General features: G+C 42.9%; 2 protein-coding genes across 3 annotated transcripts in view; one reads left to right on the forward strand and one right to left on the reverse strand.

The window, feature by feature from the left end:
- The window catches only part of mtm (phosphatidylinositol-3-phosphate phosphatase), a 33412-nt gene extending 21741 nt beyond the window's left edge, over nucleotides 1-11671 (reverse strand). Inside the window, exons 1-4 of one of the 2 annotated variants that reach the window (XM_084601370.1) lie at nucleotides 11119-11671; nucleotides 10544-10622; nucleotides 5215-5309; nucleotides 2103-2126 (exon numbers count right to left, since the gene is read on the reverse strand). In XM_084601370.1, coding sequence (XP_084457496.1) covers nucleotides 2103-2126; nucleotides 5215-5309; nucleotides 10544-10622; nucleotides 11119-11334 — 414 coding nt within the window. In that variant the 5' untranslated portion in view covers nucleotides 11335-11671. The remainder of the gene's footprint in view (nucleotides 1-2102; nucleotides 2127-5214; nucleotides 5310-10543; nucleotides 10623-11118) is intronic. The other variant, XM_084601371.1, reaches the window with a different exon arrangement.
- Nucleotides 11672-11842: 171 nt separating this feature from the next.
- On the forward strand, nucleotides 11843-17238 carry LOC146190969 (uncharacterized). Its single transcript, XM_084601375.1, has 3 exons — nucleotides 11843-12001; nucleotides 12397-12572; nucleotides 17086-17238. The coding sequence occupies exons 1-3, from the start codon at nucleotides 11956-11958 to the stop codon at nucleotides 17137-17139; spliced, it is 276 nt and encodes a 91-aa protein (XP_084457501.1). The 5' UTR covers nucleotides 11843-11955; the 3' UTR covers nucleotides 17140-17238.
- Nucleotides 17239-17645: the final 407 nt, after the last annotated feature.

Consider the following 17645-nt stretch of genomic DNA (forward strand, 5'->3'; position numbering starts at 1 on the left):
GCTTTTACATTCGCGAGTTAACGATCTTCATCACTGGTTTTATAGTAAGCATGTCCCGCAGCGTTATTTCTCATATTTTTTTAAATTTATTTTTGGAGGTCATTATAAGATAGTGACGAACGAATTAAATATCCACGTACAACCTAGCTCTGATCGAGTAGAATATTTAAGTATATAGGGTACATGGAGGTTAATGTCCCAAAGTGGAATCTGCTATGGGGTACAAAATCAGTAGAATAAGATGACGCGCATTTGAATAAAAAATTTCCAAGTGTATTAAAAAAGCTCAGCAGATCGCGCAAATTTCGATGCAAGCGATCGTGAAGGAACATTGCATCTACACTCATGCGTCTCTCCTATAGAGCAAAGAGAACAAAATGAGAGCATTCTTGCGGGCATGTACATGTTAACATGTGAATGATCTTGGCTACGTCTGTAAGATGAGACAGACGTCAAACGTCTTTTTTATCGAGCAGGCGAAAACAAGTTGGCAGAGGCGAACATGTTACAAGAACTAAACGACTGAGTTCTTCTTATTAAATATGAAATTATATTAATTAAGTTGCTGGTAAAGAGAGCTAGAAATGTGATTTCTTTTTCACTATATATATAGTTGCCGATAATTTATTTAGTGTGAAATTGCTTGAAGCAGCAGAAAGCCAGTCAAAAGAGATGGTCATATAAAAAACACAATTCAGTCATTCATATTGCCGTCCTCCTTGCATGCGCCAGGAATAGGCCCAGGAGTTTAACAGTGTTCACTATTAGTCTCTCTTATACATTGCGCTTTCTCGTTTTTATTTAACTTAATCACTCACAGCAGTCGCCTACGTACCGTAGCTACACGCTGTTGAGGCCACAGAGAAGGAAGCCAATGCAGCGCTCTTTGCCAGGTAATTCCAGCAGTAATCGGCTGATAACGTGCTGAAACACTCTCCAAGCATAAACCAAACGATTTGTACGCACAAGCGAAGCTTACGTTTCAGGATATTCGCACGCGCAAACTGGTTTCGAAGGCAGCGTCGCTTGGCGCAGTGTAGGCACGCTGAGCTTTTGCCTACACCCCTTGTCGCTGCCGATCGCAGCGCCACCTTTGTTTACTAACATGACGCTTGTCTATACTATGTGATGACGGGAAAGTGGGTCTATCGACGAGACAGCATACAAATAACCTTGCTGTACATAAATGGCTTGACAAAATATCGAAAACTTCAAAGAGCCGCATTAAAAAAAGGTCTAGATGCATTCATTAAAGGCATGCAGCGATTAAAACAGTGTAGAAGTACTGCTCCAAAATCACAAGTACCACCACGACCCTTTTCGCAAGCGCGACGCAGTAGCAGTGCTGCTTCATTACAAATGGCCCCTTTGCGTTATGGGGATGCTTCACCGCACGAACCGTGACCTGTGTGGTGAAGCATCCTCAAACCGCAACGGTTCAACGTACTCGAAAAGCGGAAGAAGCACGTGGATGCAAGAGAAAAAAAAATATGAGTAGGCGTTAGACCGGCATGACGTCATCTCAAAATAAAACTAAATGGCCAGTGACGCATGCTGCAGTGACTGAAATGTAGTGACTGACCATATCACGGCTGCAGAAAGTTTGTCCCTGAGTATGGCAAACTTTTACGGCTGGCCACGGCATTTTGGCGCAACGTGGTGCAAATTTCATAAATTTCGCGCTTATGGCACAGAAATATGCAGCTGTATCGAAATGGAGCTATTGGCACAGTTGTTGCACCCCTGCCAATGTCACTGATGGGATGACAATTTACTGCGCTTCAGATATAACCATGCGATGGCACATCTTTCCCACTGCACAGGCCCTCCCACTGAATCAATTAGCTTTTTCCTTAAAAAAGAAGAGTAAACTCGTTCATAATTTTGGGAGCACTCTGCGAAAAAAAAAGTTAAAAGGCTGTTCTGTTTTCAACTAAAGTTAGTAGTAACTCAGAATGTACCTAAAAATACAGGCAACGAAAAAGGCAGAGAGCGTGGGCAAGTACAATCTTTAGCAATGACACAGCACAATAACTGCACCACAACAGAATACCTTTACAGAGCATGTAAAGAAACCAGCAGTGAAATACCTGCACACTTACAGTGAATTGTTTGGAGCGGGAATTCTGTGGGAGAAAAAGAAGTTTTAACTTTTTAGCCATGCTTAATGCGGTGCACAAGATTACTCTATCTGGCAAACAAGGCAACAGCAACCACTACAAAATGTAGACAAAGCTTAAAAGCACCACTCAAATACAGTAAAACCTCATTACAAGAGACATTCAAGGAACCAGAAAAACATGTCCCTTGTTAGCAAGGTCTCTTGTAACCAAATATTCTAAAAGCACTGTGTTTCTCAGTTTACTGCACATCAGCATATAAATGCATTCACACGCATTAACAGGAAATTGTTCTGGAAAGCTTGAAGAAATTATTCATACTAGTATGTATTTTTGTGAGTGGAGAGTGTATTCCTTCCCGAATTCTGGAGGTAAAGCATTTCACTTTGCAAGCCTTCCTGTTGCCCCAATACCTTTGAAGCACTCTTACATGCTGGTCACCCTCAGATGACTCACAAAAAGAAAGACATCAGGATTCTGAGCTTTCATCTTGTGATCAAATTTTAACAGCGAGGAGTTAAAAATGTTGGATGTCAATCATGCATTTTAATTTGCTTCGTAGGTAACAGTGTAATGCGCTGCCAGTGGCTGAAACAGCAGGGTCGTTTTGACTTTCCAATCATGGGGAAGCACTCCTCAGTTCATGACATATACAACATAAAGGACACTGATATGGAACAGAATTTAGCTAAGGGAACCTAAGGTGCACCATGTACAAGTTGGTACGTTCCAGATGCACTGCATAAGCACGCCTGGGTTGTGTCTCTTCTAAATAGTGAAGAATTTACTCCAGAGACCTGAAAAAGTAGTCCTTAGTAACCGAGTGTCTCTTGTAACCATGTCTCTTGTATGCAATGTTGTTAACCATGGTAGACATAAGAAAACCAACCAAACCATTTTCAAATGTCTCTTATAACCGAATGTATCTTGTAACGAGATTTAACTGTAGCACAAGGGGTTCAAGCCATTCTCAATGCATGCATATTGGCTAAGCAGCCCAACAGCAGTAAAATTCAGAGATACTACCAACAAACAGTGGCACACACTACCACTGCACTTGAATCAATACTAGTGCTGTAAAAAAGTTAGTTGGGGTTCAACTCTGGCTAAACCGGCAAATCGGTGCAAAAGCGTGTAAGTCGAAGGCCAAAGGTGAGCCCCAAGACCAAAGGTCATTTTCACCGCGGTGGACAATGCCCACTCGGATGGCTTTAGGTGTACAGGTGTGCTATGCTTGGCTACGGGTAGACAGGACACCATTACAAGGCGTCACACAAGGTTCATGATCAGGTTCAACTGTTGAACTGACGCTTCTACACTAAAATCATGGCTGATCTCGCTGTCCTCGGTAGATAGGACCACAAGATTAATTGGAGGAAAAACATCCTACACTCAAAGGCCTCTCATTTCTGCTTGCAAATGTCACTCTGACTACGCATCTGAACTGTCCACCAAGGAGTGAGATTGTCTCGCACCTTTTCAGTTTTGCAAACATTTGTCTAAGTTCACCTTCGTGTCGGCCAAGTGTTTGACGTGTCCACTGACACGCTGTTGCTGCGGCAACTAAGGCCGAGACACAAGGTCTAAGGTTTTTGCTTGGCACTGATGTCCGTTACCACCCAAGTGTTCACACTTAGTTTCACTTAAATTAATCGAACACACTAAATATTGTATTCTCATACAACAAAAGAATATATCCTCAGTTTAAATGTGCACTTGTTCGACCTAAGTCTAGCATAGAATTGAATCTGGTTTTATACTAAGTTTGGGTGGGTATTTGCCTGATTCGACAAAAATTATTTGTAAATCTTCGTCATCTGCATTAACACTGAACCAAAACGGTAAGCTTTGGCGGTGATGATATTCAATAATTCAGCGTAAATTTTCGAGAGCAAGTTTCCTATAAGGGGGGAGGCTGTAATGCACAGAGAGTTATCCCTTCAGGCATACATCATGCTGTGAAAACATAATTTTAATGCGTATACTCACAACACCTATTTCGTAAAAGTAACATTCAGAATTTCAGGAATTCAGGTACCGTACACACTTTCACGCACCCAGAATCCCAGCGCTATGTTAAAGAAACTGACTTATTCCCAATTAAATCATTCCTTTACCACTCGAAGGAGTTTCCATGATGAAGTCAGCTGGAACGCCCTTTAATAAAGCATTCTTACGTGTGAAAGAAGAAATAAGTGGCAACATTGGATGCTTTCTATAAGTGCCATCCAATTAAGCAACAGCCATCTCTATTTGGCCCGGCAGGGATTTCAAATGTAGCTGGCCTCACAGGTTTTCTGAGAGTGACAATTTTAAAAAGCGGCATCCTCAAACTGCAACACTGTTCCGCAAAGGCTTATACACATGTGAAACGGAGTTGTGTTTTGTGGACTTTTTTTTTCTAAATTACTATTTCTGAAATTTGGAGGAGTCATCCAAACACAAGTGCAGCCTTTAGATGATGGTTTGGTGTGGTTTATGAGGTTTAACATCCCAAACCAACTCGGGCTATGAGAGACGGCGTAGTGGAGGGCTCCGGAAATTTCCACCACCTGAGGTTCTTTAACGTGCACTGACATCGCACAGCCCACGGGCGCCTAGCTTTTCGCCTCCACCGAAAAGCGGCCGTCGAGACAGGGATTCAATTTTACATCCTTGGGCACAATAGTCAAGCGCCCTAACCACTGCGCCACCCCGGCGGGGCCAGCCCTTAGATGAGTGTATAAAGTATTTTTCATGCACTTGTCTATATGCACACCATTATTTTACGTCACTAGCATGTTATGTAACAAACACCACAGAAATGGTGTGTCAGATTGCAATTGCCCTTGCCCAAGAGTACAGGAGAAGATGCGTACAAGCAGCACACAGTGGACATATTCTGAAGATACAAAAAATGTGACACATCTGTGGCCAAAAGCAAAAGATGCGACACACATGCTGCATGAGTGGCTGCCTGCGAGCTGCGTCAAGAGTTGCTGCCAGCCCACCCGCACTGCTAACAGATGAGAGGAAGCCTCAAAGGCAAGAGAGAAGTGCTAGGTTTATTAAGGGCTCTTACACGGTGCAAGTTATGTGAAAATCTTGTTCTTACTTTCTCTACACTACGGAAGTAGAGCTTGTAGTTTGTGATGAAGAGGCAGCCACGAATCGGTCCTTGGAATGGGCACAGGTAGGTCACATCTCTAGCTGCATCACATGTCAGGCAGAAGGAAACAATAAAGGGCATTTTGAAAAGAACAGCAGACATCCCATTCAGGTTTAGCTTACAGGATTTATTAAAAGCACTAGAGATATGCCCTTCAACAATGTTTTCGCTATTTTTGTTCTTACCAGTGATGCCTTTTGCAGCAGCAGTTTCAAGGCAAAGATGAGCTCTCAACAACCTCTTTTCGCTGCCACAAAGCTAATCACTACCTGTTGTATGTAATAAATACTTGCATTCATCAGGTACTAAAAGTTCTAACATATGTAATAAACATTGAGATGACAGGTGCCATAGTAAAGAGCTCTTCGCTGATTTTCCTCCCTTTGTATTTACCGACAGCATGCTAATGCCTCGATGTGCCGGCACTTATTATGACCGAGTATGTGTCTTACACTTCAGGAGAAACTCGCCGAACCTGCATGCAATCCACACTGTGCATTGAGGGGTTCTGACCCAACACACCGGCAGAGTGAAACAGGCTAGAACACCAGGCCTAGCCAAGACTGCAGACAAAGGAAATGATGACAAAAACTGCTCAGAACTTACACGAACATAAAACGCAATGAACAACACTTCAACCACCCAAAAAAAATCTTCAACAGGGGTGATGTCCTCCCCTGGGGCCAGCTCCAGACTGTCATGTACCTTTAATGTTTTTCAGAACCTTTTCTTCCCCACGCAATACACCCAATACTGTCCAAAATGTGCCAATCCGGATCCACTCCATCACTCTCTCTGGGAGTGCCTAAACCCACCAAGTAATCAAACAGCCATCTCACATCCTGGGATGCTGCACTATCCAGTACGAACACGGGAAACCAGCAATCACTTATTGAACAGGAGCACCAGATCACGTAAGCCATTGTGGTTCTCAGCTGAAGACTCCACTCATCATGGACAACTAAACCCTAAATAAACATTCTTACCACCACCATCACTAACAGTTTTCACCCTTTTATTTGCACTGACATGCCTGTATGTCCACTCCTTATTAAAAAAACACATAATTGGTGTAGTGGTGCCATCCGTCGTTTAATGCGAAAGCATTACTTCGCTATGTTCAGAGTTTTCTGTTCGCAGACTGCGTCCGCAAACAGCGTCAGCAAAATTGTGTCCGCAGCAGTTGTGAGTAACTGAGAAGTGGGAGAGATTAATGAGTGGTGTCAATCGATAGAAGGTGATGTAATGTTGCGTTTGAAAAGTAATTAGACTAATAAGTTAATTAGGTAATTAATTAGAGGCAAAAAATGTAAAAGTAAAGGCAAAAATGCTCTTATTAGCCAATGGCTTGGCCCCACATTTGAATGTATGAAATATATAATGAAGCAGTTAGGATATTTGGACAATCGGTATTGGATAGAGAGATCTCCATCGTGTTGGTCCCGGCTCACGAGAGGATTCCAGGCAATGAGGCTGCCTACAGTCTCGTTCGAGATATCTACACCCAGGCGGCCATGGAATCACCCTTACCCGGGTCAAAGGATTCGCTCATCACGTACACGGAAATCGCTGCTGCACACAGGAATGAAAGATTAGACCTCCCACCTTCAGATCGGTCTCTCACACCTAAAGAATGCAGAGACTGGAAAAAATTACAAACAAACAGATTCCTTCCACCTTGTCTATACGAGGACAAAGAGGAACCTCCATCCAAAGTTCTGCACCAAATGCGGGATAATAGCCAATCAGGATCATCTCATTTGGGAATGCCCTGATTCTCCCGGGCACATTGATGGAATCAGAAAGAAATATGGGATGTGCTCCTTCAGAGCCGGGCTCCAGAGCAGCAAGCTCAAGTATTCCGTCTGGCACGGGACGCTTTGCGAAAGACGTTCCCTCTCCCTTGGAGGCCCCCTAGGGTCTTCCTGAGGGAGCGGAGGGGCCTCTACGTAAACGGAAATACAGTTATCTTGAACTTGAACTTAATGAAGTAAGTCAATTAGGGTGGCATCAAAATGTGTTAAATACTAAATAGTGAATTAAATCAGTTAATTAAGGTGACGTCCAGGATGTGACGTCATGCAATCTGAAGTCGAGCCAAAAAAGGGCATAGGAAGGGATTGGCGTGCAATTTGAAAGTACCAAAGACTAAAAAAGTTAATGAAGTCAGTCAATTAGGGTGACGTCAAGGATGTGACGGCACGCAACTGGAAGTAGAGCCGAAAAAGGGCATAGGAAGGGATTGGCGCGCCATTTGAAAGTACTAGACTAAAATGGGTAAACATGAAGTGAATTAATGTGATGTAGAGAATGTGACGTCAAGCAACCGGAAGTAGAGCTGAAAAAGGGCATAGGAAGGGATCAGCATGCATTTTGAAAGTACCAAAGACTAAAATGGATAAACAAGAAGTGAATTAATGTGGCGCAGAGGATGTGACGTCACGTAACCGGAAGTAGAGCCGAAAAAGAGCATAGGAAGGGATTGGCGCGCAATTTGAAAGTACCAAAGACTAAAATGGGTAAAAAAGAACTGAATTAAGCAACGAAAGCAACCAGAAGCAACCAGCAGTAGCATTCGTGCTCTCACATTACTCCAATGCAGATTTTGCAGTGCTCTTTTTTTTCTAAAAGATAATCATATCATCTCAAGCTGGGTGTCTCCACTGCATTCTCCCTCCAGGGGCAATGGCTGCTCAGTGCCAGCTCAACATGTGCAACTTTCAGAAGGAGGAAAGCTTTTCTGTGTAGAAATGCCCCTACACTTCCAACTCTTCATTCAAAATTCACAAGGATGCCATGTTGCAATAGTATTTTATTGTCTCTCACTGGACCCACCGTTGTGGTGCAGTAATTAGAGTGCTCAACTACTGTGCCCAAGGATGCGAGATCAAATTCCGGCCGCAGCGGCTGCTTTTCGATAGAGGTGAAAAGCAAGGCGCCCGTGTGCTGTATGTCAGTGCACGTTAAAGAACCACAGGTGGTCAAAATTTCCAGAGCCCTCCACAACGGCGCCCCTCACAACCTGAGTCACTTTGGAACGCTTTATGAATCCTATAAACCAAACAATCGTCTCTCACTGTTGCATCATCACATTCTCATGTTCAAGAAGCCATGTAGGATGCACAGTGACCCATAAGTGCTTCTTGATATTTAGAGCCTTTCTGCATTCCATCTTCAACTCACACAGAGTAAGAGTGCATGAAACATTTCATTGTAGCTATTTTAAACCTACAGCCGCACCAGAAGCTGTAGCCTAAAGGTGTCTTCATCAAGCTTGCCACAATCTATCTGCTTTTGTTATACTAAATTCATTTTTTCATTCATTTCTCTCTTGTGTTTTTTCTTCAGTCCCATGAGTGAATTTTTCCCTTTCCAGCACCAGAAGGCACTTATTTTTGTGTAATAGTGCTTTGACAGCGGTGGTGCGTGGACGGCGGTGGTGCAAGAACTGCCCATGTGCTCGCATGAAATAGAATGTGTGTGCGCTGTTCATGTGAGCTCAGTGTGACAAAGTGCCGTTCTGGTCATTACTTCTTTAACTTGTCTACAAAGCTGTGATGCCACTCCGCATGAAGTAAATAAATGGATAACGTATCTGTTTATTTACTCTTGAGATCAAAATAAAAGTTCAAGGTGAAATTTAAAAAAATAATAAAAAAAAAATTAAACTTGTGAAAGAGCAGTTGCTCAGAGATGATCTTCAACCTTTATGCCCCGTAGCAGACAGCATCCCTGAGACAGTGCTGCGGGCAATCAGACTGAAATCAATTTCATTCATGTCACAGTTGACATCTCAAAGGGTAATTTTACATAGAAGATCAATTGAAATGTTTTATGAGGAACAGAAAGGTGCAGTAATTGCCACACTTTCAGCCATGCCATGAGATGGTTGGTTTGGCTGATATATAGGGTCTAACATCCCAAAGCGACTCAGGCTATGGAAGATGCTGTACTGGACGGCTCTGAAAATTTTGGCCACCTAGGGTTCTTTAATGTGCACCGACATCGCACAGCACACAGGCGCCTTGCTGTCGGCTCCATCGAAAAACGGCTGCCGCGGCCAGGATTCGATCCCACGTCCTTGGGTGCACCAGTCGAGTGCCTTAACATGAAAGGAAGCAGAAAGAGGAAGGCTCTAAGTCATTTTTACCTCCTAGAGTTCCATAGTGAGCACCAACTCTATACAGCACCGAGGTGCTTTTCAATTTTGCCTGCACTGAAATGCGACTACCAAGACCACAGTTTGCTGCCAGAATCTCATGCTCAGCAACAAAACATCGCAGAACTTGTACATTCGAAACATATACAAAAAAGAGCAGAACACATTCGGTGAGTAGTAATGTGCCATGAAACCTTAAATTTAATTAATAATGCTACAAGCGTTTATTCTTACATCTTCAACCAGATTTGTTTTGTTATCATAATTAGCACATGGTGTTATTACAGACCAAAATTATTTTGCGTACGATTCCTCGATGTGGCTTATTCGATAACAATTGCAATCCCCCATATTCCTTTATGATGCTCGGGACACTTCACAACCATCCAAGTGGTTACACAATGTTAAAAGTTCTGCAACATGCTTAACAGCCAAGAGGTCAAGAGGTTCAGTTTATTGTCCCATGGGCTTTAAAAACTACGTAGACTATGAGGGACGCCATAGTGAAAGGCTCCACAAAATTTTAACGTTCTTTAATGTGGACTGACAATGCACAGTACACAGGAGCCTTGCTTTTTACCGCTGTCGAAACGTGGTGGCAGTGGCAGGGATCAAAGTTTGGTGACCAGTAGTTAAGCTCATCGAACCTTCTATCAACAATTCTTAAGTGTAAGGGTACTATTCCAGTTACTGATCCCGAGTCCTGAAGTAGTCAGCTAGTTAAGCTGCTTCAAATGTTTATCAATCCTCTCTGGTCCATTTAGACAAATGTTTAGTGCATGTGACAAAGAAAGATGGTGTACAAGGCAAAGACCGAAATAAGCAGCGTATGCTGCTGTTTTATGACAACAACTGCAGAAGAATGCCTTGCACCATTTTGTTGCTTAACACATACGAATAAAGGTTAAAAGAAGCTGCGAAACCAAGAAAAAACTGAAAGAAATCCTGCAACACTACAAGAAGTTATTATGGCACCTCTGCTGAAACACTACAATAAAGCAGGGCTGGTGTTTTTCTGCTCGCATTGCCGACCATGATGGTTCCAAGGTTGCAAAGAACACACCACTGAAAAGCAGGTAATTAAAAGTAGCAAAGAAAACAAGAATCGCCCATCACCTTTCTGCACAACATGTGGTTGTTCTCCTGGAAGCAATGGTGGCTCTTGAGTCTTTGTTACCTTGGACACCTCTCGCATCTACGAAGCCAGAGAAATGCACAAGAAATGTGCCATAACTTCAGTGATTAAATGTGTAGTGCAGTGGTTGCATCAACTGAACTTTCTAATTTTGAGGTGACAGATCATGGCACCAAATCTGAACACAGAATGAACTTTGCCAGTCATAGCAGAAGGAAAAAAAAGCTTTAATGTAGGTGAGAAGGTAGCCTTGATACCTGTTGATCATCAGCCCTGAGCCGTTATCTAAAAATGCGTTACAATGAGGATAAGGAAAGAACCTTATTTGCTGCTTCAAATGCGGAGGAATGAAACGTAATGAAGCGCAGCCAATCCATCTAAGTACAGCACATCCGTGTTTTCAGGTTTAAACGGGCGTACTACCTCTTGAAAGATGTCGATATTTGTTAAGCTTTCACCTCGGCATAATGCACAAATCCGGCAGCAAAGCAGTCAGGAAATGAGCTGTAGGATGACCCAATGAGCAACAGTGAATCGCGGAGTTCTTCAAACTCACCTTGAGCTCTTGAGTAAGTTGCATGTTTTCGGTAGAAGTAGATGAGGAAGAGCAGAGCGACTTCGACGGCGAGTGGGAGCTGTGGCTGCCCACGGAGCGCGGGCCGAGCTTAGAGTTTAACGAGCCACTCTCCGAACCTTCCAACGAGTCAACACTGGCCGGCTTCAGGCCGTGATTGCTATGGCTTCCCGATTCCGCTTGCTTCGTTTTATCCATCCCTTCTAAACTATGCGCTGTTTGAACACGTTGAGTTTTGGGGATAGTTCCGACCACTTCGTTCGCTTCTGTTAACTAGGGCGCCGCCATCGAAGAGGCGGAGCACAGTACAAAACACAAAAGGTTAATCACACGGTCATCGCAGAAAGGACAGCTTTGCGAAGAAGCTCCCCAAAGAAGGGACTGTGTGCGTAGTTCGATCTTCCTGTGATGTGGTGAGTGCACTTACAACTAGAAACTAAACACTGTAAGCAAGCACGAAACTCCATAGATGAAATCCAATGCTACCAATGCGCTACCAATGCATGTCAACGTTGCCACCGGCATCCGGCATGTCGCGCACAAAACTGCCAAACTAACTGTTACTGCAATAAATGTTCAAAAAACTTGTAACTTCTCTTTTATAAAAATTATTAAATTTTGAAGTAAAATATTAGGTATTAAATTATTTTACTTATATTGTTAAGCATAACGTTTTAGAACAGAAACATGTAGCTTTTGTCCTGCTTCTCAACGCGCTCTAGCAACCAAGGTGACCTTCCGATTCTTTTCAGGTCCTCCTAGCTTGCTGGAAACTCAAACCTGAGTATTCTAGTTCACTATACCCAAACCCAAGTGAAAATGATCGCACGGCTCGCCTCTCGAAGAGCACTGCAGTCCATTTTGAGTAAGTCTTACGTGTTTTAAACACGTTTTTGTGTTTGAATGCGCCGGCCTCTTCCCGTGCTATGGCTAGCATTTTCACTTATGCAGAAATGTAATGCCGGGTGAAACAGTACATGTGCCGGGTGCATGTGCAGCTTTCAGGTATGCGAAGTTCGCTTGATAGGATGCCGGATAAGATTCCGCATTTTGCATATTTGATGCGATGTTTGTATGGTCTTCAACCTGAGTCGCACTCGCCGCCAAGTTGCTGCTGTCTTGTTGAACCTTGCGTTTTGTCGAGATGGAAATATTGATGTGTCGTGCCAGACACCAATTGGTTCCCGAGTGTGTAGTTAAAGTCCCAAGCGCTCCAGAGGCGACAAACGCACGACTTTAATCGCACATTTCTTCTTCTAGGGCAGCCCCGCAGTGGCGTCCGGTCGTATCACCCTCCAGCCGATCACAAGCAAGTTACCATAGATGACATGCCGAAGTTCATCGGTCCGTGGGAGGAGCACTTCAACAAGAGACAGGCCAAATTCAACATTCATCTGGCAGTGGGCTTTAGCTTCTTCGTCGTTAGCCTCGTTACTGTAAGCTCCTACGTCGTGCGCTTCTGTAGCAGACAGCTTATTGATTCATCGTTATCAGTCTGATTGCATCCAATGCAACACAAGCCATCTCACATAACCCTCCCAACGCCTCATCTGCGTTGACCCTTCAGTTAACCCTCTCCCCTGCGACCATTTTATTCTCCTTTCTAAACCCATCCACCCACCTGACTCTCCGCCGCACTTGGAAGCCGCCGTTATTAGTTATCCTTTCTTGTTATGCACACATTAATACTGGCTTGTTGCTGCGTGTAGTAGATTGCCATATCTTCTAATTTGTCAGCTGGTCTGCAGGTCACCTTGTATCATGAGACAACTTACTCGGGAGTGTGAATGATTGGCCAGTGGTGTGCATCTTTCATGGTTAGTCAGAGGAAAATGTTCTTGAAAATTTTTTCTTAGCTTACAATCTTGCACATGATTGTATCCGTCCCTAGCCACTAATTGAACGTTGTTAAAACTTGATTTAACGAAGCTGAGGGGAGCCATGAATCATTTCATTAAATTGGGAATTTCTTTAAACCGAGGGAGGCATTTCTCAGTCCGACACATTCGATTATTATATGGTGTAGAGTACCGCAGCCTCATATTTGCAAAGCATAAATGCTCCGAAAATGAAATACGGCCCACAGAAACGATCGACATCGCTAGCACCTATGAAAGGAAGCAACACTAATCATTTCATTAAATCGGGAATTTCTTTAAATCGAGAGAGGTATTTCTCAGTCAGTTAATCCGATACATTCGATTATTATATGGTGTAGAGTACCGCAGCATCATATTTGCAAAGCATAAATGCTCCAAAAATGAAATTATGGCCCACAGAAACGATCGACATCGCTAGCACCTATGAAAAGAAGCAACACTAATCATTTCATTAAATCGGGAATTTCTTTAAATCGAGGCAGGCATTTCTCAGTCCGTTAATCTGATACATTCAATTATTATATGGTGTAGAGTACCGCGGCATCATATTTGCAAAGCATAAATGCTCCGAAAATGAAATTACGGCCCACAGAAACGATGACACCGCTAGCACCTATAAAAAGAATCAACGAAAATTACTACCTCAGCATATGATGAGCCTCAAGGGATCACAGATTTATTTCCCCACCAAAGAAGTTGTGGATCTTTGCTTTCATGCGCTTTGTAAGCAACGACTGCGCAGATTTTTTGTTCTCAAGTACGTTGAGGGAGTCTTCCATCCCTCTCATGTGTTCCGGCAAACTGCTGCAGCAGATCAAGGGCATTCAACACTTGACCCGGTGTCAGCAGGCTGCACGCAACGTTTTTGCCGATGGCACCATCTGATAAATTCAACTCAATATAGCTCTCATATTGCACCTCATAGCTTGGTAAGAGGGAAGAAGTTGCTTCGCAATGTTACTTTTGGCTCGCAGTTAATAAATAAAAATCCTTTAAATCGGGATAGTAATCAAATTCGTTTCATTATTTCAAGTTATACCCCTGTCAAGCACGCAAAATGAAGTGCACTTACAGCAAGTGTCACTTACGAAAAGTGCACGTTACCGCTGCTAAACAGCATAACATAAGTGCACTTGCCAAAGCGTGCACTCATGTCTGAGTGCGTTCGCAAAACAGACTTTGAGGGCCGAGTGCGTAGCCTCACCGGCAGAAATTTCTTCGTCATGAATGTATTATGTAGTAAGATATGTATACAAGGTCATTTTACGCGTTTTGTAAATATTTTTATTTGAGGAATTGTTTTATAACAGTGGCGTTTGTTATATCACATATCAAAAACATGATGTAACCGTGTACGCAACTTCCAAATTAAGCGTGGTGCACCACTGAGGTCACGCCATTTTCAGTTAGTTTGTTCATGTGGGGTCTCCGAATGATGGCCCTGTGTCAAATTTTAAGCATTTTTTTTTGTGTTTTATTAAAAAGCAGTTCTCTGAACTTCACGCTTGGAGGTTCCAATTTCTTTTTTTTTTTTTTTCAAATTTGATTTTTCAGTTGCCAGTTCCGTACCAACGAGTGCTAATGCGAGTGCACTCCGCTTTCCTGTTTAGCACTGCATCGCGTAAAGTGCCTTTCGAGCTGCGAAGTACTCTCCTGCAACTTGCACACTTGACTGGGTTATTAGTCTAAGCATTGGACATTATGGACGTTTGAGGGGAAATTGCGATATCTTTGTTAAATCGGGAATTTAGTAAAATCGAGTTTTGACTGTAGTTTGTTTGGTGTTGCTTGTAGTATAGACGTGTTAGAGAGGTACAGACACAAAATTATTTCTCATTTCTTTTTTTTTTTTTTTTTCCTTCATTTAGAATTGTGCACAAGACATTTAGACCTTGCTCATTATGTGGAACTTTTCTTTATCTGTAGAAAAATATTGGATAATATTTTCCTCTTTGCTGCTTCAGCTTTTCACAAATTCAGCCTGCTTGAAGTCCTGAAAGTACCATTGTTTTTGTAGCACAGCTGTACAGGTGATCAACCAAAGTGCTGTCAGTGACAAGTCTGCAAGACGCACAAACGATGATCCAGACATGTAGGTGCTATATACAGGGTGTCCAAGCTAACTTTAGCCAAGGGTTAAAATATGAAACATTTGAGGTAGCCCAGAGAAAAAAAATGTACTCACTATTGCCTTAAGGAAATAAATGGATTTGCAAAGTTGGAGAGCACCTTCTAAAACCCCCGTTCCATTTATTTTCGATAAAAAAAGTGTCATGTGTACCATTATTTCCAAGCTCTAAAGAAAGCCCGTGAAATACAAAAAATATCATGTCTGGCGCATTCGTGCGCCACAATTGTGCTGCTCTCAACCTGGATTTCAGTGAACAAAATCAGCTGCGGCCTTGGCTGCACGACCCTGTTGCAGCGGCAGGCCAATACATCTGCGGTGGTTTCTTCGTCTGCTTCATGCAGTCGGCATACGTGACTGTGCAAGTCGCACCGAGCTCACCGTGCTGGCTGCAACCATTGCCAACATATCAGCCTACCGCTGGAAGTGGGTTGTCGAGTCAAGCGCCGCAACTAATTTCGTTCACTCAAACCAAATTTGGGAGCACCACAATCGTGGCGCCCGAATGCGTTAGTCAAGTGATATTCTTTGTATTTCGCAGGCTTTCTTTAGAGCTTGGAAAAACGAGACACGTGAGGCTTTCTTTATCGAATATAAATGGATTGGGGGTTTCAGAAGGTACTCTCCAACTTCGCAAATCGCATTCATTGTCTAAAGGCATCATCATCAGCCGGACTATACCCACTACAGGGCGAAGGCCTCTCCCATATTCCTCTAATTAACCCGGTTAATTCCTCCTGTGCTAGCTGCATCCACTTGACCCCTGTGAACTTCTTAACCTCATCCGCCCACCTAACTTTCTGCTGCCCCCTGCTACGCTTTCCTTCCCTTGGAATCCAGTTTGTTACCCTAAGCGACCATCGGTTATCCTCTCTTCGCACTATGTGTCCTGCCCATGCCCATTTCTTCTTCCTGATTTCCATTAGAATGTCAGTAACTTGAGCTAAGTCTCTGACCCACTCTGCACGCTTCTTATCTTTAAAGGCAATAATTAGTAAATTAGAAAAATTATTTTAGTTACTAATGAGTTAATTGCAAAATAAAAAATCCCCTGTGGTGTGCCAGGTGGCTGGCAGCTGTATACAAGTGGTTTCTCTGACCTATCTCAAATGTTTTAATCTTTAACCCGTGGCTAAAGTTGACTTGGATATCCGGTATAACAACGGATACCTTGTCTAAGTAACCTTTAATGGAGAGCCTGAGTTTTTCTTCCATGGTCTCCACTCTCTAGTGGGTACAAATGCTATGCCCTTCTCTGTTCGTTTGTGCGTCCTGAGGACTTTTGTCCTTAAGAATGCATATACACCTTGCTCTCACCAGGTTTTGAAATTTAATTGATTGTCTTCTGCTGACAAGACTTTAAAAAACGCTATTAACAGGCAGAAATGGCATTGGGAACGTTTTAGTAGGGTGGGGCACAATAGATTATAGGGGATTTAAGTTTTTGCAGGCGTTATGTCTCTGAACCTTGCTGTTGCCCAGCAATTTTTGTGTGGTGTAACTTTTTATATATAGTTAAAAGGTCCCACCCAGTCAGAAACATTATGTTGCAGTGCAAAGCAAGCTGCATATTATGCTGGCACCACACTGAAAGATGCCCCAGCGACAACGTTGGCAGAGCTACTTCCCTGTACTCAGGCTCGCCTCTGAGTGAACCTGGGTTTGACGTACATGAAAATGTCGAAAATTCTCTCATGGTTTTTAGTGGGCGTTTTGACAGCTACATCGAACGTAGCTACTCTTGAAGGTGTGCATACAGAGGATGCAAAATTTCATTCTGTCCCAAGTAGTTGCTGCGCATTAGGGAAATAGGTTCTCAGCGTAGAGAAACCTACATTTAATGTTTGAGGAGAGTTAATTGCAGAAACTGATTTTATATGAACATATCCTCGTATATTCCACGATACGTCCTTTGTACTTTTGACTTTTGCTTCTTTCCAGGCAGCATCCCTGGGCACTCTGGACTACGTTGATACCCCTCCCCTCAAAAACTGAGTCCGCTCTGCAAGACGAAATGTGTAGTGGCCTCCTGTGACAGCAAGTAATAAATTTGGGATTGTAAAGAGTGTGCAGATAAAGTGTAAATCATTACAAGTGGTCATGTCTTGATTGCATGGGTGCCATCAGGAAAAGCTGAACTGCTGAAATGCACATTTTTTGGGTAAAAAATTGCGCAAAAAACACAAAGGACAAAGAAGAACACATAAGACGTATGACAAGCTGTGTTCTTCTTTGTCCTTTGTGTTTTTTGCGCAATTTTTTACCCAATGGATCACCAACTAGCCCGGCAACACGCTCTTCTCAACTGCACATTTTTTGATTTCATGAGTCACTGAAGTGGAGCAAACAATCTAAGGCAATGTTTATCGACTTTTATATAGCATGCTCTGCATGCACCTTTGACTAAGTGCAAAGGAAGCTGAATATATTTGATTAAACTGCTTGCAGAAGGTTGACCTTCCCTAGTTGCTTTGTCATTCCTTTTGCATAGGAATTTTCAC

The sequence above is a fragment of the Amblyomma maculatum genome, chromosome 4, assembly GCF_055883805.1.
Source record: "Amblyomma maculatum isolate TAMU_Amacu chromosome 4, ASM5588380v1, whole genome shotgun sequence".
NCBI lineage: Eukaryota > Metazoa > Arthropoda > Arachnida > Ixodida > Ixodidae > Amblyomma > Amblyomma maculatum.